This window comes from Kockiozyma suomiensis (genome assembly GCF_038497685.1).
Source record: "Kockiozyma suomiensis strain NRRL Y-17356 unplaced genomic scaffold V2V93scaffold_6, whole genome shotgun sequence".
NCBI lineage: Eukaryota > Fungi > Ascomycota > Lipomycetes > Lipomycetales > Lipomycetaceae > Kockiozyma > Kockiozyma suomiensis.
Genome location: NW_027117669.1, coordinates 633,459 through 657,837, shown reverse-complemented (window position 1 = coordinate 657,837; position 24,379 = coordinate 633,459). Strand labels below are relative to the sequence as shown.

Sequence of the window (24,379 nt, the reverse complement as noted above, 5' to 3'; positions counted from 1 at the left end):
CACGAGTCGCGAGAACAGTGAGCAATCAAGGTTTGTGCGAGCTTTGTGCCCTCAGCGGATTGCTCAGCATCGCCACCGAGGCGGTAGCTGCTCTTTAGACAATTACATTCATTATTCTGTGGATACAAACAAAACGATTAATTTACAAATGTATCAATCTGAATATTTCTAGATTTGATGATAGTAAAAATAGCGCCTGTTTGTACATTCATAAGTTGAGAAGCTCTGGTCGATACTAACGCATCTCAGTGACCACAGAGACGTAGTGCCAAGCAACTTATTGCGCTAGCAAATATATTTTGAAGGCGATAACCTCTCTTGATATCTCACATCTGGAATTTATCAGCAATAGTCAGAGGCAACTATAATTTTCATTCCTAACATCTTATACGTACACAAATGCATCAACCTCACTTTCCCTCTGCTGGTCCCATCCATCATACATTAGCCTTGTCTAAAGCAAAGCTTATTTAATTGTAATTGAACTTCATATCTCTAATATCTCCAATCCGCCGCACCTCGCTGCGAGGCGTAATGTTTCTACGCGTATACCACCCCACAAAATCCATAGTCTGTCTTCTCAGCTTGTTCATGTCGTCACTCTGTATCGCAATTTCAAGATCTTGCAGATACTTAGCTCGTTCTTGAGGAGTAATTGATCCAGGCGGTAACATTCCAAGCGTCGTGTCAACCCACTGCGCCGAACTAGGTAATCCAGCAAGACAAAGAACGACAAGTAGTACGCTGACTCCATCAGAGACGCACTCTCGAGGGAATGTATAAAGAAGACCAGAGAAAATTCGTTGAGTAAAAATCGCACCTTCGGCCATAATCATTTGCTTTACAAGCAATTGAATTTCTAATGGCACTTCATTGGCCTCATAGAACTGCTCACCGGGCTCATTGAACAATATGTTTGATCGCGGAGGCGTCTTAAATCCATAAGAAAATATATCGTGTAACAGATCAATGGCAGTAAAAATAGGCTCTTTGTTTTCCGTAGCAAAAATTGCTAAAGCAGCATCAATTGACGGCTTGCAAAGCTCTGAAGGTAAGAATCTATAAGGATAGTTTGTCATCAAGTTTGCCAACAAACGGAACAAGTCTTCGATGGCTATGTTAAAATTATTAGCATTTAACTCCTATTCGAAACACAACTTCATAATACTTACCGTCAGGAATATCCGCAATATTGATTGTGCTCATGTACTTAAACATGGAAATACTCTGCCTGAATGCAAAATTCCACACTGATTCCTGCGTATTTTTATCGGAATATTCATTACCATATTCTCGCACACAGATTCCACTTGCCCACAAGTAACAGCCATAATGATACTTCTCGAAACTCTCAACAAGCTTTTCCGCAACAGCAGGCAATAACGGATAAAAATCATTACGATAAGATTGCATGAGTGTCCGCATAAACTTGCAAACCCGCTCAGACACAAAAGTCGAGCTGCCCATTGTCGCAAGCAATGACTCGATTAGTGGCCAAATCTCAATCCAAAATTGCATGCATGGATTAACAGCCCCTTGCTCTATGCTAGGATGTACCAATCGTGCAAATGTATCAAGCAACTCAAGCTCATCTGCTGCCTTGCGACAATTTGCCTCATCAATTTGTTCGCTGGTCCTGACATATAATCGCTGAACAATCGGCATACAAAACGATTTCAAAGAATCATATACTTTCTCAATTGGTTGGGCGGCTACTAAGTGCGCAACTCCATCTGTGAGATCATATAACGACTCGAGATGAATCCGGGGAGCAACTTGTTCGTAGAAACTGTGAAGCTGATCAATAAATTGGGCTAAATGCTGACCACAATCCCGGCAAAAGTGCATCATCGACTGCGCTGCTGCACCAGCAATATCCGCATCTCCATCCTGGAAAGCATTAGTAATGTACGGAAGTTGCATTTCCAAATACTGCGGATGTTTAGCCGTCCATTCGGTGTATCTTCCGAGCACCAATATCACAGCAAACTGAATTTTCTGGTGTTTTGGAAGCTGCACTAACAAATCCATAATTTGTGGAATGACTTGCGACTCATCAAGATCAACTTCACGCGCCATTGCCCGCAAACTGAAAATAGGGGCCTCAATATCTTGCCAGGGCACGTTCTGACCGCTCTTCTGTGCCTGCACGCAGTCATTCACTCTAACGTATGCTTTCCTTAACGCTAAAGACGCACCAACAACTGCACAACAATCCTTCAAAACGTCACCCATTTCATGTCGGAAAGACCGAAATTTCTCTTCTTGTTCTTTGTCATTACCAAACAAATCACCACCATGCTCTTCATACGGGTATTTGAGATGGCCAATAATGACATCTACCAAGCTTAGATAGATTTCCTTTAACTCTCTTCGTGCTGACTCATAGCGGTCCAGCACCAGCATTTGCTTCAGCAAGTACCAGAAATAGAATGTGAACTGCACAACCTCAAGATCATTGTCGTATGCCGCGCATTCAGCAACCGCCTCAACCAGTGGTCTAAACTCCGTGGGACTACGAGCAACAAGCATATGCCATGCTTCGCCTGCATCTGCAAAAATTCTAGTATAGTTCCGAAATGCCTCAGGATCTTCGGCGCAAGATGCAATTTTTGGTCGTAGCTCCATAATTTTAGTGTACAATGTCGGAATAACGTCCATTGACTCATCAACATCTCGCGTCTCGCGAATCATTGAGCAGACACAGTCAGTTGCGGCATCAAATAAATCGTCGTTTGAAAGCGCCTGGAAGACAAGACCAAGCAATGGCGAGCCTACTATCCGAGCCAGTGGTACCTCGCGCAGCCACGAATTCAAGCACTCGAAAATAAGCGCGTGCGATGACTTCGGAGTATCAGCAGACTCCACATACGCAATTAAAATGTTCATTACTTCGTTTGAATTATTTTGCAAAATCTCCATTGTGCGGTCTCGCAACTCGTCTCCAGATAGCGGAATCTTTTTGATATCGCTGGCTTCTTCGGGAAGTACTTTGAGAAATTCAAGAACAATGGGTGCAGAAGATGCATCATTACCACAAGATGTAACTACCTCTGCAATGGCATTTTTCCAATCCGTAAGCTGGATCGCAAGGTTGGCGAGTGCTAGACAGAGCTGAGTAACGATCAGTTTCGGACCAGTTTTATATGAGATTAACAAGGCAACTAGAGAGTTGCGAAGTTCCAACTTATTTTGCTGGGGTAATTGATGCATATCATAGATAATCTGGACGCCGTCCAGGTTAGTTTACTCCCTCTAACAGTAAAACGTTATTTAGCATACCTTACTACGTAATGTCTGCGCAGCAAATACTTTTGATTCCAACGGCAGTGAATGCGACGATAGAATTCTGTGCGTAACAGTCCATGCTTCAGGCTATAAGATGTAGTGTATTAGTAAACTGATTCATCATCTGTGATAAGACAAAACAGTAATAAAGATGTAAAATTGCAGAGAGTAGTAGAACTATGGTGGTGCTTACCGATTTCTGAAACTGTTCCAAGAATTGTCCCGCCTGAACTTTGGTCTGCTTGTCAGACCTTCCTGAATACAATGCATTCAATGCTTGTAGCAGTGGTGACAATATAGGATCATTGACCGAAGTGGATGCAGATGATTCCATCCTGATATAACTTCTCACAATTTATTTCTCTAGATCCAGATTGCTCAATCCAGAGTCATAAAGAGCAAAAGACAATGATCAGAGACTTAATCCTGCTCAATTAGCAAATATAATCTGAACTATTCAGAATGATGCCAATACACTTTTTGAAAAACAATTCAGGTTGGGATTGTCTAGCTTGCTTCGAAGTTTGTCTTGGATATTGAGACATACTAGAGCTGGGTCAGGGGAAAAGGTCAAGAAAAGTTCCTTCACATATGCAGTTTGAGCCCTCTCTTCCACGACTCATTCCTAACCTCTCTTAGAGATCAGAACAAAAAAGTTCCAATCACTGACCGTTTCGCAATTATAATCTAGAAATACTCTAAAATATGTCTGGCCGGCGGCAACAGCGGGTGGTAAGTTTATGGATTTGTGTGACACTTTTTGAATATTGATAGCATTAACTTGTAATTGTCAATAGATGATCCCTCCCATCAACTTCATCTTCAAGTTACTTCAGCAGCGCTCAACGGTTCAAATTTGGCTATACGAGCAGACTGAAACTCGTGTCGAGGGAACAATTCGGGTAGGTGCTGATGAAGTCTTCTGATCAGATCAAATATCATCGAAGGGGTATCCATTTTTTTTGCTTGTGCGCTAACTGTTTAATCAACACAGGGATTCGATGAGTTTATGAACCTCGTGGTTGATAATGCTACAGAAGTAAATGAAAAGACAAATTTGCGAAGAGCTCTAGGTCAGTCTTTGATTTTGCGCCGACATACTAGCAAAGCTAATCTCTTTTCGAATTCTAGGTCGAATATTATTAAAGGGTGACAACATCACACTTATTTCAAGCCTGGAGTCTTAGAAATGATATGTATGGCGCGATTGTATGGTCGCAGAGGTTTTTGTAAGATAAAGAGACAATAGTAGTGGGCATGTGTACTGCTCCACTTAGGACAGCGGCAAAAATATATTGGCTATTAAGATTGGCTATACTATATGTACATGCGTGCATTTCAATTTATTATTTACAATATCACCCCACATTGACGCTATTATGGTTCCAATGAGCACCTAAGTTTGCTAGTGTTCCGAATTGTCTAGTAGCAGTGAGCACCAAATCCACATACGCATCATGCTCCGTATGCGGTATAAATCTCGGTACTTCCTTTCCTTTTTGCCCGGATCTTGAATTGAGCCGTCGAGAGTGCATCTCATTATTATGGACCTGCTCTATATCTTCATATTCGCTATGATAGTCGCTAATCGGCGACCAGTCTTGTTCATCGTCAGGATAGATCTGCTCCTCTAAAGCCAGTCCCACTAAGAAGGTTATTAGCGACACGTCGATATAAATCATCCATAAAAGGGCTTACCAATGACTGGAAAATTTAGCTGCATGCTACTCGACCATGCACGATGAAATGTAATATAATTGTCAAACAATCCTCGTCCGGAACCTAGCCTTTGTCCTTTCCAGCCAAACGCTAGACCAGGTACGACCAGAAAATCAAGTCCCGTCGAGTCAAGAGCTGCAATTAATTAATATCAAAGCATCATTTTTAACGCTACGTAAACGTACCGTCAAGTCCCGGCGGCGGCTCTTTGAGCGGCTTTCTCGGGTTGTGACCCTCAATAAGGGTGCGGGATACTTCGTAATTGTCAATTTGATTCATTTGTAGAGATATAAATGGCAAGTATGGCGACTTGTGTTTGTTGATTGTTTTCTGTATATGTTGTATAATTTCTAAATTTTCGGATGACATTTCGACTGTAGGTATAACTCGAGGCAGGAACACATTTTTGCCTGCGTAGTTTGATTAATAATTGAGCAATATGCAAAGATCTTGGGCAATCTACCATCAAGAAATGCCTGATAAATCATTCGTTCTGTCATGATTCCTGTTTGTAGGTCATTTCGTTTCTTCCCATCTCCCGGATATGGCTTTAGATAGAATCCAATATTCTTTGCACGCTGATACGATTTGAGCTGCTGTAGTCTTCGGCCGACATCTTCAGCTATAACATTTCATTCAGAAAGTTAATATTAGAGCTTTTATACTTATCTAATGAACTAACTCACATTGTGAAATGAGTGATTCTTCAGAGATTTGATGCAAACGCGAACACATCTCTTTCCGAACCAATTTCTTTAATGAAACGGTTCGTTCGTCCACTTTGTCAGCCTTTGCTAGCTTTGACTCTACAAGCTCTTCAGTAGATTGCAGCAGCGACCGTCCAATGCGTGGGCTTCGCATTTTATCTGCTAAAATCGGCTGAAGAGTTGAGTTCGAAATTGTCGAGGCATACGTGTAGAATTGAAGGTTGCAAGATGGCATCAATTAAGGTTTGTCTATTTAGGTATCTCTCCCAGAGCTCTAAATAAACACGACTTCAGCTGCCATTGCTTCACCTCTTCCCGAGTTGCGGATTATATTGCGAGAGGAGAAAATTACAAATAAAGCATCTGCTGAGAGGTTCTGGATTGCTTTTATAATTTTTGTTCTTATAAAGTCATAGACTAGCTGTAAATATTGCTCACGAGCTGATGCTCTATGATAGATTATACATTAGCCAGTCTTGCAACGTCTACGTAGTTACATCAAAAGACGAAGTTCTCGTTTTCAGTCCAGATGATAGAACTATAGTTCTCCAAAAACTCCATAAATACCCCAAAATATAAGTAAACAAACGAAAACCTCTTTCAAGTCTATAACAAGCTGTTCTTGACGGTCTTTATGCCTTTCCATTCTCGGTAGTATATTTATAACAAACTCTTCCCGTTAGCAAGCATAGCCTGGTGGACATTGGTCGGTGACTTGTATGCACTAGAAAACTTCATATAGTTGGCATTTGCATTGGGCAATTCTTCTTCCAACGCAGTTAAATCAATCGCATTTGCAACTTCTCCAGATTTTTCATTGAAAATGTCCATTTTCCAGTCCCATATATATGAGGTTATTATGTTGACAAAATAACGCGTCCCGCCTACTACTGCGTCAGAAACCAGCTTTCCTTGTTCTAGCGCCGTCTGCAGTCAAATTAGTAAAGTGGTATATAAATATTGTGAACAAACAATGAAGTTACTCACCTCTAGTTCTTCTACACAAACACCTACATTCCATCCAAAATGCTGGCTCACATCTTGCGGCGTGACCCCATCATCCTCTTCATATGGTTTCCTTTGTGCCGTCGCAACCCATTCAACCAGCATCGTAACAGCAATCCCATCAGCTTTCGCTACTTCCTGCACAACAATGAGACCACTTTTGAATTGCCTCATTTTGAAAGGCAGCTTGAGTGTCTCAAACATCTCACAGGCATCCCGCAGATCTTTGGCTGAAATAAGGGAAATGCCTCGAGCACGATTATAGAGTGCAAACAAGTCAAATAAGGTAATGATTCCACCCTCGGTTTTCAACACTCCGTTCTGCAAAAATTCTGCAAGCTGTCGCGCAAGTTCAGCGTGATAGATCTCATTGTTCCCCCCACCCGCCATTTCCTTTGTGACAATCGGAGACGACAAACTAAGCGCGTTTGAAGATTCCCGAAGAGCACGACGAGCCTCCTCGGGGACGCCGGGTGATGAAGCCAGCCTCACAGCAAAATTCTCTGCAAGTGCAACCAGACCCCTTGCCTTTGTCATGAGAGATTGCAGGTCACTTAATGAGCCCATGAGATCTTTGTTGTCTTCTCTTTCTCTCTCGTTAATTCTTTGAAGTGCATGAATACCGAATGAGGGAGTTAATGGCGGCTTAGGAGATCCTTCTTCTGGCTTCATATTGTTATTCATCAACTCCTTATTGACCACAATAATAGACGACTCCTGTTTCCGGCGAGAAGCATTCTGCAACCATGTACGATCTGTCAAGACAGCTCTCACACGCTCAAAAAATTCTTTATCGCCGCCAGACCGGAAGCTAAGTTTGACGTACATCAGAATCTCTTCTTGGATAGGCAGAGCATACTTTGATCTTTCGCCATTTAGAGAAAACGGCAGATAAGATTCCTTGCGCGCTTCAGTTTTGTCTATCAAATAATCTGACAGGTTAAGAGTAGAAGTCTGTAGTCTCGCGCCGCATAACTCGCAAAATCTTAACGCAGAGTTATTAACAAATGTACATTTCGGACAGGCGAGACCATCTGCATCGGTAGCAGCAAGCGGTCCACCATCATCATTCGTCGGAGACGCTGCCCCGTGCCCAATTCCGCCTTCTACCAATGCATCTTTGATCACGGCCTCGGGAGGCTTGACACCGCAAGTTATGCATGCCGGAATCGGAGAGATATCTGGTCTGTAGCTTGACGCAAAATGATTGGCAAATGAACAGATAGGGCAAATCCAGGCGACCGAAGAAATTAGAGAGAGCGACAGTGTAGTGCTTTCAGAATTGATTAGAGATGTCGTGGAGGCATCTGGAGTTGCTGAGGTAGATGACGGATAGACTGGAGAAGCAGATGCCGAATAAGTCTCTTCAGAAAAATGCAATGTAATTTTTGGTGACGACTTCAAGAACCGGGCTGTATACTGAGCAGTCTTTACTTCGGGAAGATTTATGGCAACAGAATGAGAAAGCGGTGATGCTACGTCGACATAACAAATTCGATGCGATGTTAAATATATGCGGCCATTCTGGTATTCCGGTAGTCGCGAACGTCTAAAGTAGTTTTCGTGATTAGTACAACGCAAATAGCTGATGCAAATTCCCAAATACGTTAAGAAATTACCCTTCATATATACCGACCGAGTTCTGAACTAGAATATCAGTCTCGTCGTCATAGAGCACCGGACGATGAGCAGCAGTCAGTTCGATAGGGCGCCAGAAACGCATCCTCGACTCTGACTAGTGAGATACAGAGCGATCACGCTAGAATATCTCTGCCGTATTAATGAAATGGTTGCTAGATCCCTAGTGTACAATTCCAAACAACCAAGCCTTCACCACCAAGTCAATTGGCTGTCGACGCGGGCGACGATACTCGAAGCAACGATCAGGCACTTGATGTTGATGTTCTCGCGTATCTGAGTTGAGTTAATCTTCTTAGTCATTAAACAGCATTTTATTAGTCATAATTTCACGTGATACGAAATCTCCCATCTCTGAATTTGACTTACATTCTCCAAATTACTGTATTCATATTGATTGTTGCTTTAAATTTTCAAGTTTGAATGCGATTTTGGAGGCCGATAGACCTGACATCCGCTAGTCGCCCGGTTCTGCTTTTGCATGAGGTAATAATACTTGTGCAAGACGGCATCGGTCTTTACGAAGGGTTAGCGGTCTCGTTTTTTTTCGCCCTCTCTTTGTTTCATTGATTCTAACTGAGTTCTAGCCGATACAAAGTTGATCTATATCAAAGTGGTAGAGTTTATCTTACCACTCACAGAGTATGTTATGTCGATAACAAGTTTGCCGCGACACGCTCCGTCAGCATTGATCTCTCCCTTGTCACCCGGATCCAATTCTCGCCTAGCCTGCTCCGCTCATCGGCCAAGATTGCACTCTTTCTGGTCCCTCAAGCACATTTGTCCTCTTCAAATGCAGTGACCACACCTCAGATTACAAGTCCGAGCCCAGTATCAGCGGTCGGGAATAGTACAGCAGCTGCACTCGACCAAAACATTAGTTTGAGCTGGGTATGTCCAATATGCTCATTTGCGAACGCAATCAAAGTTTCCGAGCTAGACAACAATCCCCCACCATGCATGACCTGCGGTGTGAGACCAGCAGCTGCAGTACTTGCAACTGCAAAAATCGAATACTTGGATAAACAAAGCCGCAGCATTCCTCCTGTCCAACAAGCAGGCGTCGTGGAGATTGACACTGGATTTCCTTGCCCTCGATGCACATTTATCAACCATCCGTCACTTAGACAGTGTGAGATATGTGGAGCTGAACTTGTTTCTCAAAATCTGCCGCCAAGGCTATTAGAGCAGAGCGCTTTGAAGGATGACGCTGGGTACTCGCCGTCGCCTACACCGAAGCTTGCTGATGAGGAGATTACATACGTCAAATTGAGCTTCAGAGCAGGAGGTGAAAAAGTATTCCTAAACAAATTGAAAACCATTATTCAAGGACGACAATGGGATAGTGCAAGTATACCGTCATCAACTAATAAGCACCACCACCGCCATCATGAGCAACATTTTCCTCGACTGGGAATTCACGGACTGGCCAATATGAGCGCCAAAGAACGGCACCAAACCACTGAGCTCATGGGATCTCTGACAGATCTTAACTCTCTCATGAATAAGGCCCAGGAGATGGTTGCATTGGCTGAATCTTTTGCAGTAAGATTAGCTTCTGCTCCAGGCGTTTCGATCGAAGCGCGAGAAGCTCTGCTTCAATCCTCCGAAGCTTTATCGTTATCGTCTCCGATCGTCATGCGCGAAGTTGCAGGTTCTCAAGATGAGCTATTTTACAATGAGTTAGCGAGGCAATTAGCAGAATTTTTAGATAACGGAGTATTAGTCCGAGAAGGGGGAATTCTGACACTGTTTGATCTTTATGCTTTGTACAATCGTGCGCGCGGAATATCGTTGATCTCTCCCAAGGATTTTTATAAAGCGTGCTCAAAATTTGAAGCTTTGAAACTACCTTTCCGCATGCGCAAGTTTCAATCGGGTGTTATTGTAATCCAAGAAGCATACTACAAAGAAGATACAGTGAAAGGCATGGTCATTGATTATATCAAACAGCTATGCACAGAGCAAGGCAAACAGGTTGGAATTACGCCGCAACAAGTCAATCAACATTTTGGATGGAGTGTGATGGTGGCTCAAGAAGAGCTTGAGAATGCGGAAAACTCAGGCCAACTCTGTAGAGACTCGTCTATGGAGGGAACACGGTTCTATTTGAATTTTATAGTTTCTGCCCACACGAGTGATGGGATACATGGTTGACCGATAACGTAAGGAGAATTTATGATTTGTTGACTAGATTTCATAATGATTCTCTAAAAAATCTTTTCGATACTCTTTACAAGTTCTTGAAAGTACCGACTTCACTGATCCAAGGCAAGGCTCTCGAAGTAAGAAGCGACTGCGTAGGTCTCAACTTACCACTCTCCCAGCCTTCCTTCAAAGTTGAAGCAATGACAACAGTTAGTCCTGGCAAAGTTGCCTCCTTTCTGAACATATTAACTCCACAATTGCTGCAGAAGCTACAAGGGACTGGGTTTCCCGATGCTCCAGTGTAGGACCAGGACTTGAGAGAGTCTTTTCCGGAGACGACTTTGTAGTCATCCTCAGGCACCGCAAAAACAGCGTTGTAAGGACCGTATCTTTACAATAGATATTTTAGAAATTAATGCGTATATATGCAATCAACCTAGATACCGCAACATACCTTAGCTTGCACTCGCCGCAGTGGCAGATGATTCCCCCGGAAGGATCTGAAATTTCCGCCGTGACCTTCACATCACCACAGTCGCAAGATCCCTCATATTTAGTCATTGTTTGCAACTTAGCTGGCCAAGTATAAGAAATACTATGCAGATCGGTTTCCTGAGAAGATCGCAGATATTTATACCCATATAGGCGAAATGTTGCGTCATAGGTGTCATAGCCCAATGCGCGTTCACAATGTTGCCCCACACCGCCCCCACTTCCCAGTTATGCTCTAATCGAAAATAGCATTACCCAGCTTGTATGTTTCCATCTACCCGCTTTTAATCGCACTCCAATGAGGAAGTACGAATGCGAAATTAGGCTTAGAACTGCGACAGGCTAGAGTTATGGTATTACAATATTACTGTAAATGATTATTTTACGCACTCCATTCTAGTCTCTTTGTAACTACCGCTTTCGACGATGCGAGTATTCCTCGGAAATTCTTTACACGACAGTGAATAATCCCAATTTTTAGCAATCGATCGTTATCGTAATATGTCCAGATTTTGTTTTACTCTCCAGATGCGATTGAGTAGACTCGACCGGCCATTTGCCGTACGGCAACCTGTACGACCGTTGAAATTTAGTCTTTCCACTCGTTTCCCTTTCACCACGGTTTTTGTCAAGTAATTCATTGTGATATTGTTTAGAATTGTCTCGTATTGTTCCAATGAATATTTCAAGGAAAATTCTAATGATTTTCCAATACTGTCGCGTTCTACTATTTTCGATTTTCTCAACTAGCAGATTTTTCGGACTCGTAGGAAGTAAATATTGTGTATCTGAAAACCTGAATCCTATAGACTCGATTACAGAGTCGTGAACTCGCCAACATGTCACTGCCATCAGCGGATTCTTGACGACATTCGCATCAGGCGTAAGTCCCGACAAATCATCCAGTAAGAAATCCGGATCAGAGCCTTCAATATAAGATGTAAGCACGTATCTTTGACGCGCAAGTAGTGTTCCTGGAGTGTCGAAAATCTTTCTTCCAATAGAACCAATATTGCGATGCGGAATCGGGATGAAATTCATGCTCTTATATCCCGCGCCAAACAGAAACCACTGAGTACCTGTGAAACCAATATTGATTACAACTGAAAAATACAGAGACAGGATAGAGAAAAATTTCGCAGCTTTGCTCATTGAATTCGTATCGGTTCTAATGCTGAACCCAGAAATAAGTCCAGATACCGCCGACCAGGAGACTGATAGTGGGTGAATCATATTCGGCATAATACCAGACAAAAACTCTTCGAATTTAGTGTTGGGAAATCGAGTGGAGTGAACAGTACGTCTAGGTTTCTGAAAAACAAACCCCACAGCTCTCATCTGATTGATTAGAGGCTTGCGCAAAACAGCTCTCCGAGATTTTGGATCTAGCTGATTCAAAAAATCACTAATAGAAAACTTGGCCAGTTGTTGTTTAGCATCCTCTACAGATGTCTGTTTAGAAAGATTCCGCAGAACATCAGATATATATGGTTTCAATTTATCAGAAAGCTTATCTATCGCTTGCAATGTCTGTATCTGCCAATATTTTTTATCGACAGAATTACCTATTGGAATATATATCTGATTGTGGCTATTTAATGAACTATGTGGAGCCTCGGGTGATTCTGGTGGCTGAGGCTGAAATATTGGTACCACACCGCCCCATTTCAGATATTCAGCGTCCTTCCATTGCTCGGAGTCTGGATTAAAGAGTCGATCAAGCATCTCAAGCTTCTCCTGAAGGCCAACGTAGGACATAACTTCCATAGATGTAAGTTTGATATCGCTGGGAAGTTTTGGAACCATCGGTAGACTATTGAATGCGATAGCGCACATCAAACAGCATAGAGTAGACGGTCCATTAGGGCTCTGTTCTTTTTCTTCGCCCAACAGTATTTCCAGTCTCCGGAGATTACTTGAATAAGTTGGTGTTTCATAAAACAAAGCTTTGACTCTTGCGCCGAATGTGTCCACCATTGAGTCTATTGAGTCCGCCATTGAGCTTATTTTGTGCGCTGCTGTGATTAATGTATCCGCCAAAGAGGAAGTTCTCGAGACACTTTGTGCACTACTCGGCTTCATCGAGAGTTCAGAATTCAGCTTACCATCGTATAGCGTCTTTTCCAAGTGATGAATCAATTTTCTGTTGATGAACTGATTTTTGACTATCTGATTTCCGTTCTCTACACCCTCATACAAGGATTCCATAATTTCATTGATCGAATCATCGTGAGGGAGAAGTTGATATTTAGTCACTCCATAGCGTACGAATTTCTGTACTGGTGAATCAGTAAGACTATACATTCGACCGATAGAAGCCCATTGATCTTTAATTTGTCTAAATTCAACCGCCTGAGAATGTTTGAAGCTTTGCTCCATTCGTAACAGATTACCTTTCACAATCTGCCGCGAAGAATCATCCAGTTTGCGAAAATGTGCAAAAATATCACGGCGATCTATACGAACAAAAGGAACTGCGTATCCGGTACCTAACTTCCATGCAAACCGGTAATTAAAGTTTGCCGGATCGTCCTTTTCAATCAGGTTCAAACCATATCGAAGCAGCAATATAAATTTAGAAAATATCTTGTCATCGTTTTTTCCCTTTTGTAATACAAACCGGCGACCGATGGGATCAAAAGATTTACTTGTGTCCCAAAAAATACGCAGCTCGTATATTGTATAAAGCAGCATTTGAATGAGCCACAGTACCACAAAAATAGGCCAGAACAGAGCAACGATTCCGACTGGTGGATACTCAGTATTCACATTGTTAACCTCCCACTCGGTCCAGCTATCATTGAGCTGAAATTGATAAACTGATCCACCAGTCAACGCTTTTCCAAACTCGACACAGGCTCTTAAATGTAAGAGAAAATCCATAATACTTTGCTTTTTTGTCGGTTTTAGACGAAGAGAATTCCGCAGATAGGGAAGACACTTCCTTGCAGGCTGTATATCTGCGGAATTCTCTACAGGCTGTGTATCTGCGGAATTACTTACAGGATGTTTATCTGCGATTATTTTCAGATTGGTGATATTGAAATCAAGCTTGCTAGGTATTGTAAGTGACGGTACTTTCTGCTTTGTCTTTTCAACAAACTTGACAAAGCCGCGTTGATATTTGTCATTTACCTTGCGCAAACCTTCCAGTTCTTGCCGAAGCGCAGCAATCTGCTGTTCAATAGATTGATTAGGCAAAGACATCATAAGCGCTGAATTAATTAAGAAATGAGTAGCAGTTCTCAGAAACTGCAGTTATGCCATTATTCATACTCGACATCTAGTGCAAGACAGCCGCTGCCTTTCCTATCAGGGGTAGTCTAGACATACACTAGTCTCATCAGCCGCCCGATAATATTGAAGCTACATCATATATGATAGAACATCAAATTTTTCCGTTCTATGCTGGTAGATGGCAATACAAACAGAGATATTTTGATCATGCCAATATTCATCAGAGTACTGGCGCATTAGAAGCAACTGATTATCGCTTATCGATGATAATTCGGTTTAGGGTTCACTAAATCGGATTCAAAAAGAGTCCCCACATTACCCAACATGGAATTCGCTAGCAGCGAATAGCATTGCGAGTAATAATAAAATCGGTTATCTGAACACAAATAAAATGTCTTGTATACCCAATGCAACTTGTATTACTATATCTTTCAAGACTTAAAATAAATAATTCATGAACATTGAAAACATGCATAAGAACCATTTAATCAAGGGCATCGATTGGCAATCCATCAACGACCGTAGCCGTAACACCCAGCTTCTTCAGAGCCTTCTCAGCATTCTTGACCTTGAGCTCCTTGGCCTCTTCGTCGGTAACAAGTACGAAGTTGTATTCCAGCAGCCAGTCGTCTGTAGACAGGCCATGCTCCTTTGCCACCGCGGCGTCCTCGATCTTTGCCAAATCGAGAATGAGCGAGGACTTGACCCCAAAGACAGCGTCAGTGGTTTCATAGGGATCGCCACGGATGTAGAGAGAAGTGACAAGCTCGTCATAACCAGGCTTGTCAAACTTAAAGTGCATATGCGAAGGTCTGTATGGGTGACGGCCAAGCTTCTCGAGTAAGCCGCCAACAGGACCATCGTGTGGGATTGGGTACGGCACAGGCCGGATGGCTTTGAAAACAATCACACCTTCGGCATCAGACACAAGAACGCCTCGACAGTCCGGACCGGCACGATCGGCATACTGAGTGTCGTAGTGACCAGTGTCATCCGTTTCCCAGATGTCGACCGTGACTCCTACGACAGGCCGACCTTGAGTGTCCTTGACTGTAATGCGCACAAGACATGGCTCACCTTTTCCCTCTGAACAGATTGACTCGCCTTGCTCGTACTCTAGAGCATCGTGTGTGTGGAATGGTCCAAGAACGGTACCATTTGTAGCACCTGCCGGTTTTGGATGGTTCATGACATCTACCAAACAGGAGAGCCCAAGCACGTCAGAGAGAAGGATGAACTCTTGACGAGTATCTGTGCAAATTTGACCGGTGGCTGTCAAGAACTGGATAGCGGCATCCCACTCCTCAGACGACAGCCGAGTCTCACGGGCAAAATCATGGAGATGAGTAACAAGACGAGCAAACAGATAGCGCAGGCGTGGCGAGCTTGACTGGTTGTTTACAATGATTGTGTTTTCGGTGATGTTGTCGTCTGTAAGATCCTTAAGAGGAGGAAGGGGAACGGGTTCGTACACGGCAGGCATGATGACTGTTTCTTTTTGCTGTACTGAAAAACCGCAGAAGAGTGAAAAAAAAATAGTACAAAAGAAAGGCAGGGGCAGGTAAGAGCAGACAGGCATCTAGATATAGAGCGGGACAACAAAGTACCGTCTCCTGCATCGGCACAAAATCCGGGGTAGGCATAGGCGGGGTAGTATCCGGCCCTAACCCATTCCCGAGTTGGCCGCATCGGCTGCGGCAAGGGCTAAGCTGACTTTAGCTGACAACGTGATTAGTCGGTGTCTTTATTGAGTAGGAAACTGTGTCTAAGGCGGGGCGACGGCAGCGGGGATGCTCGGCTGAGACTTGGGGTATGTATACGACAAGCTACTTTCGGACAGAACTTGCCTCCTCGCTCTTTCGGGTGCCTCTTTGCCTGTTATGTGGCCTGCAAGCTCCCGCTGCAAAACATAAATATAACCGTGCTGTCCGCGACAATCTACCCCCTTCCAGTCTATATTTCATATCTCATACAAACGCTTGTCTCCTGCTTCTGATCGACAAAAATGGTTGCAAAAGAATCTACCACCGACGTTCTTATAATCGGCGCTGGACCGGCCGGTCTCATGACCGCGACATGGCTCGCGCGAGCCGGAATCCCATTCCGTATCATCGACAAACGCTCGGCTAAGATTTTTGCTGGACAGGCTGATGGTCTTGAGTGCCGTACTCTCGAAGTTTTCCGCTCGTTCGGAATTGATGGACCGTGGAATGAGTCCAACCACATGCAAGGTATTTATTTTTATTAGTCTTGTTTTTATCATTTTTGGATATTAACTAGTCGCAGAGGTGTGCTTTTGGGAACCTGATGGAAAGGGGGGTCTCTTCCGCTCTGCTCGCATACCTGATACTGTCAAGGGTATTTCGCGGTTTCAGCAATGCGTCCTCCACCAGGGACGTATCGAGTCGTTCTTTCTCGACAAGATTTCCTCTTCTTCGCAAGGCAAGGCAGAAGTTGAGCGTGGCATTTTACCTCTTTCGATCGATATAGATGAAAAACTTGCCGCATCTGATAGTGAAGATGTGTACCCTGTCACAGTTGTCCTCAAAAATCTGGACGAAGAAGAAGCTCAGCCCGATCAGTATGGTGGAAAAATTGCCAACGGCTTGTTCCGTCAGTTCCAGGGTGACCAAGACAAGTACTACTCGTCTGAAGGCAACTCGGCTGCGAACACTGAAATCTTGAGAGCGAAATATGTCGTCGGATGCGACGGTGCACATTCATGGGTGCGCAAGCAGCTTGGCATCGAGATGGAGGGCGAGTCAACCGACTATGTATGGGGTGTACTTGACGCAGTACCCTTAACGAATTTCCCAGATATCAGACATCGTTGTGCAATTCATTCGGCTGAGCATGGTAGTATCATGGTTATCCCACGAGAGCACGGCGTCGTGCGTTTCTACATTCAGTTGCAGGAAACCCCGCGTGATCCTGACTCGAAGACAGAGTCCGAGAAAGAGGCGGGAGCGGAGGCGACAACAAAGGGACGTGTTGACCGGTCGCGTATTACTCCTGAGTTTATCCTCGGCGCGGCGCAGAAGATTTTTGAGCCTTACACTATAGATGTGCGTGATATTCGCTGGTATACCGCATACCAAATTGGACAGCGTGTTTCGCCGTCGTGGCATAAGAATAACCGCGTCTTCATTGCTGGAGATGCTTGCCATACTCATTCGCCAAAAGCTGGCCAAGGCATGAACACTTCAATGATGGACACTTACAATCTTGGCTGGAAACTTGCGTGGGTGTGCAAGGGTCTCGCTGATCCCAAGATTTTGGAAACTTATGAGGATGAGCGCCGACAGAACGCATATGATTTGATAAATTTTGATCATAAGCTTTCGCGGCTGTTTTCTGGAAAGCCACACTTACCTGGCCAAGATGATGACGGTGTATCGCTTGAGGAATTCCGAAAGGTATTTGAAAAGGGTAAAGCCTTTGCCAGCGGCTGCATCATCGACTACAACCCGTCATGCTTAGAAATCAAGCCTGCTGAATTCGGCAAGAAGGACGAGTTTGGAGATCTGAAATATGTCAACCCGCTCGCATCAAAGATCACGATCGGTACCCGCTTTGACTCGGCGCAGGTACTCAGCCAAAGCGAAGCGACGCCACACCATCTTGCGGACGCGATGCCGTCAGACGGTCGTTTCCGTATCGTTTATTTCGCAGGAGACTTTAAGAACAATGCGGCACTAACAGAAAAAATGAATGTGCTAGGCGAGTACCTTTCCTCGGAGTCGTCTTTTATCCGCAAGTACACTCCAAGTGGAGCGAAGATTGATTCGCTCATTGAAGTTTTGACTGTCCATGCCAGCCCGCGTACTTCTGTCGAATGGTTCGAATTCCCTCAATCACTGCGACCAAAGGATGATTGTCAACGCGAGGATTACTGGAAGATTTTTGTCGACGATGACTCGCATCACAACGGTCACGGCCATGCCTACGAAAAGTATGGAATCGATCCCTCGGTTGGTGCATTTGTTGTTGTTAGGCCCGATGGATATGTCGCGACTGTTGCTCCTTTGGGCAAAGAAGGAATCGAGCAAATCGCAAAGTATTTTGATGGATTTGTCAAGGTACCGACGAAGCCTGCGGAGAAGGTTGCTGAGGTGGATATGTATGGTCTGGCGGAGGTTAGCCTGCCTGTGCTTGCTTTGTAATGTGTCTATTGAGTAAAATTTTAATATAACATGCTTCTAAATATCTAATTGCATATAACTTCCTATAAACTCAATCAAGAAACAGTCTGACCGCCATCAAGAACAAGAGTTGCTCCATTGACAAACCCAGCCACATCGGCACACAAATACAACACCGATCCAGCAATCTCTTCAACCGTAGCTGCTCGCTTCAGTGGAATTCCGCCCAGAATATACTCCCTTTGTACCGGATCCTGCAACCAGTGCTGAATCATCTCTGTGCCGACCGCCGCAGGCGCAATCGCATTAACGCGCACGCCTTGTCCACCATACTCTAAAGCTGCAGTCTTGGTGAGTCCAATTACGCCGTGCTTGGCTGCCGCATAGGCGCCAATCATGGGCCCGCCAAGGATTCCGGCTATTGATGCTGAATTGACAACGACGCCTCCAGAAGGAGATTGGGAGAGCATCTGCTGGATTTCGTACTTGAGTCCAAGAAAGACGCCCTTGAGATCAACAGCGAGTGTATGCTCATACTCCTCTTCTGAGGTCTCAATGAGTGGCTTAGACGCACTCAACACGCCGGCATTGTTAAATGCAACATCGAGTCTTCCAAATTTTGCAACTATAGCCTTAACGGCAGCTCTGACTTGCTCATCATTCGACACATCGAATCCGAAAAAAGCGGCCTCAGAGCCGAATTCGTTGATAATGGCAATCAGCTCCGAAGCAGCTGACTCGCTCTTGGGAAGGTCGCATAGTACAATAACTTTTGCGTGTGCCTTTGCGAATGCAATAGCTGTCGCTTTGCCAATGCCACCAACTGCTCCAGTGATTAGAACAACTTTATCTGAAAAGTCGTAGGTTGCCGACATTTCGAGGATAATATTATTGGCAGGAGAGAAAACTGACAAGTGGGACCATTGCACGTTTTATATATTCTAAAATTTTACTACACTGTTGTTTATACGAATAAATTACGGATTGCGGACCGAGGAGATCAAGCTTAGACTCATCACATCTTGGGCATGTTTGGATAGTTCGGAATTCTCGGTCCGCCTCGCACTCGGTTCGCCTCGGGTACTGAACTCCCAATTCGTGCATTATCTAATTGCAGTATATGTATATACTATATTATACACCTCTGTCCACTAACTGAACAAAATCATTGAACCAGACTTCAATAGAACTAATATATAACCTCTTACAACATGTCAAGCCACAAAAGAATATAGGTAAGCTACCTTCCATATAGAATACCGATATGACAAACGACCGATATAAATGAACAGCCCAAAAAAAAAAAAAAAAAACTAGAAGAGCAATACAGCATCACAGTCATATTCTTTGCCGCTTGGATAGTGCCACTCGTATTCCATCACCCTTTATTCCGAAGCATCTTCTTCGCGTTAGAGATTCCGTAAGAAAAAGTTTACTAGTCATTTTGATTATGAGTTGCTCTTGAAGACCTTCTCAATTTGCTTATGGTTGGCATCGATAATTTTTTTGCGCTGAAGTTTCTGTGCAGCAGTCAAGAAACCATTTTGAGGGGTCCACTCCTCATCAGTCAAGACAACACCACACAAAAGTTCAGTACCACTAAGCCCACCCTTCTTGGCTGCATCAAGTAGCAAGTCTAAAACACCCTTCTGGATTGCCTTTTCGTGCACAAGGTGACCAACCTCTTTACCGCTAAAACCCTTCTCCTTCGCAAACTTAAGGAAGGCAGGCTCGGCCGGCATAATGACAGCAATGGGCTTGGCATGATTAGAGTCGGCATAAACGCAGATGTTACCAACAACGGCGCATGAGCGGTACACAGTCTCAAGCTTTTCGAGTGCAACGTACTCGCCGTTTAAAGTCTTGACAAGATTCTTTTTACGATCAATGATACGCAAATGTCCTGATGATGTCCATTCACCAACATCACCGGTCTTAAACCATCCATCTTCATAAGCTTCGGCTGTTTCTTTCTCGTTGCGGTAATAGCATTTTGATACTGGGTCACCTCTAATCCAAACCTCACCCTGCGGAGGCTTGTTTGTGGATAAGTATCCATTCTCAGGAACGTCAACGAGCTTGACTTCGACAGAGGTAGTTGGGGCACCAACTACACCGGTTGCGAGCTGATGGGGCGACATGAGGCAGCACATGGCAGCAGTCTCAGTCAGACCGTATCCGTGAATCATCGAGCAGACTACGGTGTTCATAAATGTCTGAGTCTCCTTCGAAATCGAAGCACCGCCATTCATGACAATACGTAGACGACCGCCAGTGGCCTCCTTGACCTTCTTGAAAATAGTGTGATCGATGACGCTTGAACCAGGGATGCGCCAGTGTGTCATGAAATTCTTTGCACGATAGGCGGTCCAAAAAATGCTTGAGACTGCAACACCAGAGGCGTTAACTTTCGCATAGATACCCTTTCGGACAGTTTCCCAAACAGCGGGAACGCCGACCATAACTGTCGGACGGAACTCGACGATATCACCGCGACAGTTGCGCACAGAGGCATCAGAGATAGTCTTGACGGTTCCGTATCCGAGGGTACCACCCCAAAAAAGGCAAGCCTGCTCGAAGACAAACTCAAGGATATGAGCAAGAGGGAGATAGGTGAGCAAGTAGTCATGCTCGTTGACGCAGCCCTCGATGGCACCGTCAACACCAGCAACTGCGGCAATAACATTTCTATGGAGGAGAACCACACCTTTAGGAGTACCAGTTGATCCAGAGGTGTACATGATGCAGCAGGTATCTTCTCGGTCGGGTGGGGTAGGAGGGAGGGCGGCATCAATACCTTTTTGGTAGAGCTCGTCCATGGAGATGAGAGTCACGTTAGGGTGGGCCTCATTGAAGACTGCGGCATCTTCGGGCGTCAATGGCGGATTCGCAGCTCGATAGATAACATATTTGAGATTGGGTGCCTGTTTGATCGGACGTATAAGAGACTTGATGAGAGAAGTTTCGGTAAAAACGGCAGTGGCCTCGGTTTCTCTGAGAGAGTGCGTAAGACCCTCCTCACCAAGGGTATCATAGGCTGTGGCGATGGGGATGGATTGCGAACCAGCGGCGAGAGCGATGGTGAGCCAGTCAGCACTAGAATTAGAATGGTCAGCATGGTCAGAAGGCGAGAGTGATGACTTGAGACAGAGAATGCAGGAGAAATAGATATTACCTAGTAGAACCGTAAACTTCAAGTAAAGATATACCAAGGCTTTTCAGCCCCGACCCGTAATTGCGAACCTGGATTTCAAGTTCTTTGTAGGAGATGTAAGAGTATGGTGACAGCTCAAAGTAGTTCCATTTCTTTGGGACGGACTGCTCCTTTCCGTCAACGACTTTCTTGATCATTTTGGTCTCCTCATGGATCTTGATGACCTTGCGAGAACCAAGACAAGGCTTATCGCCGAAGCGTTTAGCAACATACTGAACAAGGTCCCAGTTAGTGGCGATCTCGGGAGTTGGCCGGGAGACGAGAGGTTTTCCAGGTGGGGAGGCGAGGACGGAGCGGCGAACAGCGGTCTCGCCGGCCTTAGCGGGAAGACCGGACTCGACGGAATAGGGAGGCGAAGAATGGTTGATGGGCTTGTGATGGGCGTCACCCGGGACGATGAGTGTCATGGCTGATAATGAAGCTGAACGCGGTGATGATGCAACGAGTGAGCTTGCGTAATACCCTGAAGGTAGAGATGACCTTTGCTAGCTGAGAAATAAACCAGGGATAAACCAGGAATAGACCAGAAAAGGAAAAGATCCGGGGTCAATGAAGCAGTCGAAGAGGCAGGGACTGAGGAACGAAGAATAGTACTCTTGTCGCGGAAGTGGGGAGAACGGGCCCACGGCAACTTAAGTATCCGCACACAAAGAACAGTCAGCCCAGGCACACACGTCACTGCGATCGCCGCTGCTGAGCCGGGGCCAGACGAGCGGCAGTTTAGGCGGCGATAACCTGGAATGTGGTACCCATAAGAGCAACATTTGCAGCGTGCGGGTGCTGCCTGTCTATCTCAACAGATAGTGCGTCACACGATAATACAACCGGAAAAATGCTGAGGTTGGTCTACGAAAATGCAGACATGCTCAAGACGCGGAGAAGGGAAAATAAGCACTCGAGACGAGGACAAGGAGGGCGTATAAAGTGATACGAATCCCTCGTTGGGGAAAGGTGCGGCTTGTTGGGCCACCACGAACTTTGAATAACCATCAATTAAGCGTAAACTCTGCTGCTATATTACGACTCTCACGACACAAATTCACCAAAATCATCCTGCTCCTCCCCGCGGTTCTGCTGCTTAACCTGTGCTGCTGATGGAGGCGGCGGCAAGAAAGGCAGCACACTACTGCTACTACTGCTGCTATTGCTACCGCTCACAGTCCTCGAATCCGGTTTTTTCCTCCGCGGCTTACTCTGATAACATCTAGTTAGCGTCTCTACAAATTCAATTTCATAATCAACTTACTACTCACTCCAAGAGATATGGTTATAGTCTCACCGTCTTTCAGTGAATAGTCTTTCGGTGCATTTTTGCTGACTGAAGCCGGTGTGTTTGCCATCGGATCCGAATGTCTGCCACTCGTCTGTCAGTCTCTTCTCATCGACAACTTGTCATATGCGAGATGATAAGGTAGTCTCACCTCTTGTAGTCTTGTAGAGCAATATTGAAATCAAACGACTCGCTGCGCTCCTGGAATCCCATTCCCAGATACGCGTGTCTCTCCCCATCAACCACCCTAATCACAAAAAACCGACTCGAGTCAACAACCTGTTCAACCCCTTTTCCATTAGAATCGTATACTGCCGTAGCAAACAGCTCGCCCGATGTGCTGTCCTCCAGCAAGAGTTCGCATCGCAGCTCGCACGCGTCGTACGCGTCCTTCGTCAATGGCACGTTCTTTTCAACCACACGCAGCCGTCCGCTCCAGAGCGGCTTCGCGACATCCCATTCTGATGCTCGATAACCTTTTGATGTCTTCAAGGGTGGAATCTGGTAGATCATCACCTCACGGGCTATAAAAACCACTGACTCGTACGACATTCTCAGGCTTTTCTTCGTCTCGTGTGCTTGTGAAACTAGAGGGGCTATGCACAAATCTTGTAAGGGATTGGTACACGATCAATGATCACGTGTACATACTCACACTACACGATTTCATAGCTGCATGCCTGTCGTGGCAAGTTAGCCAGAGATGGAAGATTTGCAAAGAAAACAAGGAAAAAACAGATGAAGAGCTGATGCCATTTGAATGGCCAAGATGTGTGATGTTGCCAAATGCATGAGTTGATATGTTCAGTTCGCCCCCGAATTCTTGGTCGGCAATGAAATCTGTTTCCTGCTTAAAGATTCGCATGTCAAGGAGCATATCATCGTAAAGCGCGCTGAGCAATTTTACAATACGACTGGTGAAATGTTGCGATTTGTGTAATACTAGTCTCGATTGCTTCTTGAAGTCCGTATAGGTCTACTACTGCTTCAGTAGCCTCAATCATATATAAATCTATATAGCTAGCCACACATGTACCTTTTCTTTTCATCTTTCACATTTTCATATATTTTCTTTTGGGTTCGAAAGATAGCACAGCCATTTTTTTTGTTCTTTCATTACTCAGCAATAGCTTCAATAATAGTTCGTTGGCTGGTTATACAAGACGCTTATGGTTACAAATCTCTCTTCTCTGAATGCGACCCTAACCGTATACAAAGAACCTTCTAAAAGCACCTTGCTAAGGCCCAGAAGCCAGACGTCTTTTTCCGATAAGCACAGTTGGAATAAAGAGTGCCTTTTCAATACAAAAATCAGGGTTAATGTGCAATCCGGACATTCTCAAGCAGTCAATGTCTGTCACGTGATATTGGATAATCTTTCACGTGATAATCAGTGACCTCGCTTAAACCCTGACACCACCTTTATCAGCAAATCCGCGGTAATCGGACGTCGTCGAGCACACTTCTACGAGCAAGAGTAAGCTTAGAAACATGCCGCCGACCGCCGAACGGCCTGCTC

At 44.7% G+C, this 24,379-nt stretch overlaps 12 protein-coding genes across 12 annotated transcripts; 3 read left to right on the top strand and 9 right to left on the bottom strand.

The window, feature by feature from the left end:
- Nucleotides 1–7: 7 nt before the first annotated feature.
- On the bottom strand, nt 8–3,820 carry V2V93DRAFT_369053 (armadillo-type protein). The gene is made up of 5 exons (XM_066909930.1): nt 3,482–3,820; nt 3,283–3,375; nt 1,173–3,225; nt 396–1,114; nt 8–332 (listed from the first exon to the last, which is right to left on the bottom strand). The coding sequence occupies exons 1-4, from the start codon at nt 3,620–3,622 to the stop codon at nt 471–473; spliced, it is 2,931 nt and encodes a 976-aa protein (XP_066766224.1). The 5' UTR covers nt 3,623–3,820; the 3' UTR covers nt 8–332; nt 396–470.
- On the top strand, nt 3,804–4,895 carry V2V93DRAFT_369049 (uncharacterized protein). Its single transcript, XM_066909929.1, has 4 exons — nt 3,804–4,020; nt 4,086–4,190; nt 4,283–4,361; nt 4,420–4,895. The coding sequence occupies exons 1-4, from the start codon at nt 3,994–3,996 to the stop codon at nt 4,473–4,475; spliced, it is 267 nt and encodes an 88-aa protein (XP_066766223.1). The 5' UTR covers nt 3,804–3,993; the 3' UTR covers nt 4,476–4,895.
- Nucleotides 4,586–5,939, bottom strand: V2V93DRAFT_369047 (5-formyltetrahydrofolate cyclo-ligase family-domain-containing protein). The gene is made up of 5 exons (XM_066909928.1): nt 5,694–5,939; nt 5,471–5,629; nt 5,193–5,417; nt 4,987–5,142; nt 4,586–4,933 (listed from the first exon to the last, which is right to left on the bottom strand). Exons 1-5 carry the CDS (start codon nt 5,866–5,868, stop codon nt 4,647–4,649), a joined length of 1,002 nt encoding a protein of 333 aa, XP_066766222.1. The 5' UTR covers nt 5,869–5,939; the 3' UTR covers nt 4,586–4,646.
- Nucleotides 5,940–6,056: 117 nt separating this feature from the next.
- V2V93DRAFT_405067 (EAP30/Vps36 family-domain-containing protein) lies at nt 6,057–8,628 on the bottom strand. Its single transcript, XM_066912648.1, has 3 exons — nt 8,339–8,628; nt 6,702–8,268; nt 6,057–6,641 (listed from the first exon to the last, which is right to left on the bottom strand). The coding sequence occupies exons 1-3, from the start codon at nt 8,440–8,442 to the stop codon at nt 6,375–6,377; spliced, it is 1,938 nt and encodes a 645-aa protein (XP_066766221.1). The 5' UTR covers nt 8,443–8,628; the 3' UTR covers nt 6,057–6,374.
- Nucleotides 8,629–8,739: 111 nt separating this feature from the next.
- On the top strand, nt 8,740–10,867 carry V2V93DRAFT_369043 (EAP30/Vps36 family-domain-containing protein). The gene is made up of 2 exons (XM_066909927.1): nt 8,740–8,884; nt 8,945–10,867. Exons 1-2 carry the CDS (start codon nt 8,781–8,783, stop codon nt 10,512–10,514), a joined length of 1,674 nt encoding a protein of 557 aa, XP_066766220.1. The 5' UTR covers nt 8,740–8,780; the 3' UTR covers nt 10,515–10,867.
- On the bottom strand, nt 10,243–11,101 carry V2V93DRAFT_369041 (Mss4-like protein). Its single transcript, XM_066909926.1, has 2 exons — nt 10,960–11,101; nt 10,243–10,894 (listed from the first exon to the last, which is right to left on the bottom strand). The coding sequence occupies exons 1-2, from the start codon at nt 11,064–11,066 to the stop codon at nt 10,591–10,593; spliced, it is 411 nt and encodes a 136-aa protein (XP_066766219.1). The 5' UTR covers nt 11,067–11,101; the 3' UTR covers nt 10,243–10,590.
- Nucleotides 11,102–11,202: 101 nt separating this feature from the next.
- On the bottom strand, nt 11,203–14,463 carry V2V93DRAFT_228296 (uncharacterized protein). Its single transcript, XM_066907062.1, has one exon. It carries the CDS (start codon nt 14,205–14,207, stop codon nt 11,475–11,477), a length of 2,733 nt encoding a protein of 910 aa, XP_066766218.1. The 5' UTR covers nt 14,208–14,463; the 3' UTR covers nt 11,203–11,474.
- Nucleotides 14,464–14,718: 255 nt separating this feature from the next.
- V2V93DRAFT_391103 (Intradiol ring-cleavage dioxygenase) lies at nt 14,719–15,717 on the bottom strand (the record flags this gene model as incomplete). Its single annotated transcript, XM_066912429.1, has 1 exon — nt 14,719–15,717. The coding sequence occupies one exon, from the start codon at nt 15,715–15,717 to the stop codon at nt 14,719–14,721; it is 999 nt and encodes a 332-aa protein (XP_066766217.1).
- A 24-nt stretch (nt 15,718–15,741) lies between these two features.
- On the top strand, nt 15,742–18,440 carry V2V93DRAFT_369035 (FAD binding domain-containing protein). Its single transcript, XM_066909925.1, has 2 exons — nt 15,742–16,465; nt 16,521–18,440. Exons 1-2 carry the CDS (start codon nt 16,240–16,242, stop codon nt 18,395–18,397), a joined length of 2,103 nt encoding a protein of 700 aa, XP_066766216.1. The 5' UTR covers nt 15,742–16,239; the 3' UTR covers nt 18,398–18,440.
- V2V93DRAFT_369033 (3-ketoacyl-ACP reductase) lies at nt 18,387–19,329 on the bottom strand. Its single transcript, XM_066909924.1, has one exon. The coding sequence runs from the start codon at nt 19,249–19,251 to the stop codon at nt 18,472–18,474; it is 780 nt and encodes a 259-aa protein (XP_066766215.1). The 5' UTR covers nt 19,252–19,329; the 3' UTR covers nt 18,387–18,471.
- Nucleotides 19,330–19,397: 68 nt separating this feature from the next.
- V2V93DRAFT_369031 (eukaryotic long-chain fatty acid CoA synthetase (LC-FACS)) lies at nt 19,398–22,192 on the bottom strand. The gene is made up of 2 exons (XM_066909923.1): nt 21,552–22,192; nt 19,398–21,472 (listed from the first exon to the last, which is right to left on the bottom strand). Exons 1-2 carry the CDS (start codon nt 21,995–21,997, stop codon nt 19,825–19,827), a joined length of 2,094 nt encoding a protein of 697 aa, XP_066766214.1. The 5' UTR covers nt 21,998–22,192; the 3' UTR covers nt 19,398–19,824.
- Nucleotides 22,193–22,306: 114 nt separating this feature from the next.
- Nucleotides 22,307–23,651, bottom strand: V2V93DRAFT_228386 (uncharacterized protein). Its single transcript, XM_066907063.1, has 3 exons — nt 23,012–23,651; nt 22,844–22,943; nt 22,307–22,778 (listed from the first exon to the last, which is right to left on the bottom strand). Exons 1-3 carry the CDS (start codon nt 23,410–23,412, stop codon nt 22,617–22,619), a joined length of 663 nt encoding a protein of 220 aa, XP_066766213.1. The 5' UTR covers nt 23,413–23,651; the 3' UTR covers nt 22,307–22,616.
- Between the last annotated feature and the right edge of the window lie 728 nt (nt 23,652–24,379).

Coding starts and splice junctions, on each gene's coding strand:
- V2V93DRAFT_369053 (XM_066909930.1), bottom strand. CDS start 3,622: ATGGAATCATCTGCATCCACTTCGGTCAATGATCCTATATTGTCACCA. Junction 3,376..3,481: donor TGGAACAGTTTCAGAAATCG/GTAAGCACCACC, acceptor TACATCTTATAG/CCTGAAGCATGGACTGTTAC. Junction 3,226..3,282: donor CGCAGACATTACGTAGTAAG/GTATGCTAAATA, acceptor GACGGCGTCCAG/ATTATCTATGATATGCATCA.
- V2V93DRAFT_369049 (XM_066909929.1), top strand. CDS start 3,994: ATGTCTGGCCGGCGGCAACAGCGGGTG. Junction 4,191..4,282: donor GTGTCGAGGGAACAATTCGG/GTAGGTGCTGAT, acceptor TAATCAACACAG/GGATTCGATGAGTTTATGAA. Junction 4,362..4,419: donor AAATTTGCGAAGAGCTCTAG/GTCAGTCTTTGA, acceptor TTCGAATTCTAG/GTCGAATATTATTAAAGGGT.
- V2V93DRAFT_369047 (XM_066909928.1), bottom strand. CDS start 5,868: ATGCGAAGCCCACGCATTGGACGGTCGCTGCTGCAATCTACTGAAGAG. Junction 5,630..5,693: donor AGAATCACTCATTTCACAAT/GTGAGTTAGTTC, acceptor GAAATGTTATAG/CTGAAGATGTCGGCCGAAGA. Junction 4,934..4,986: donor GCTAAATTTTCCAGTCATTG/GTAAGCCCTTTT, acceptor TAACCTTCTTAG/TGGGACTGGCTTTAGAGGAG.
- V2V93DRAFT_405067 (XM_066912648.1), bottom strand. CDS start 8,442: ATGCGTTTCTGGCGCCCTATCGAACTGACTGCTGCTCATCGTCCGGTG. Junction 8,269..8,338: donor TCGGTCGGTATATATGAAGG/GTAATTTCTTAA, acceptor AAACTACTTTAG/ACGTTCGCGACTACCGGAAT. Junction 6,642..6,701: donor TTTGTGTAGAAGAACTAGAG/GTGAGTAACTTC, acceptor ATTTGACTGCAG/ACGGCGCTAGAACAAGGAAA.
- V2V93DRAFT_369043 (XM_066909927.1), top strand. CDS start 8,781: ATGCGATTTTGGAGGCCGATAGACCTGACATCCGCTAGTCGCCCGGTT. Junction 8,885..8,944: donor GGCATCGGTCTTTACGAAGG/GTTAGCGGTCTC, acceptor ACTGAGTTCTAG/CCGATACAAAGTTGATCTAT.
- V2V93DRAFT_369041 (XM_066909926.1), bottom strand. CDS start 11,066: ATGACTAAATATGAGGGATCTTGCGACTGTGGTGATGTGAAGGTCACG. Junction 10,895..10,959: donor TGCGGCGAGTGCAAGCTAAG/GTATGTTGCGGT, acceptor TCTATTGTAAAG/ATACGGTCCTTACAACGCTG.
- V2V93DRAFT_228296 (XM_066907062.1), bottom strand. CDS start 14,207: ATGATGTCTTTGCCTAATCAATCTATTGAACAGCAGATTGCTGCGCTT.
- V2V93DRAFT_369035 (XM_066909925.1), top strand. CDS start 16,240: ATGGTTGCAAAAGAATCTACCACCGACGTTCTTATAATCGGCGCTGGA. Junction 16,466..16,520: donor TGAGTCCAACCACATGCAAG/GTATTTATTTTT, acceptor AACTAGTCGCAG/AGGTGTGCTTTTGGGAACCT.
- V2V93DRAFT_369033 (XM_066909924.1), bottom strand. CDS start 19,251: ATGTCGGCAACCTACGACTTTTCAGATAAAGTTGTTCTAATCACTGGA.
- V2V93DRAFT_369031 (XM_066909923.1), bottom strand. CDS start 21,997: ATGACACTCATCGTCCCGGGTGACGCCCATCACAAGCCCATCAACCAT. Junction 21,473..21,551: donor GAAGTTTACGGTTCTACTAG/GTAATATCTATT, acceptor TTCTAATTCTAG/TGCTGACTGGCTCACCATCG.
- V2V93DRAFT_228386 (XM_066907063.1), bottom strand. CDS start 23,412: ATGTCGTACGAGTCAGTGGTTTTTATAGCCCGTGAGGTGATGATCTAC. Junction 22,944..23,011: donor GCTCTACAAGACTACAAGAG/GTGAGACTACCT, acceptor GACGAGTGGCAG/ACATTCGGATCCGATGGCAA. Junction 22,779..22,843: donor CTATAACCATATCTCTTGGA/GTGAGTAGTAAG, acceptor TATCAGAGTAAG/CCGCGGAGGAAAAAACCGGA.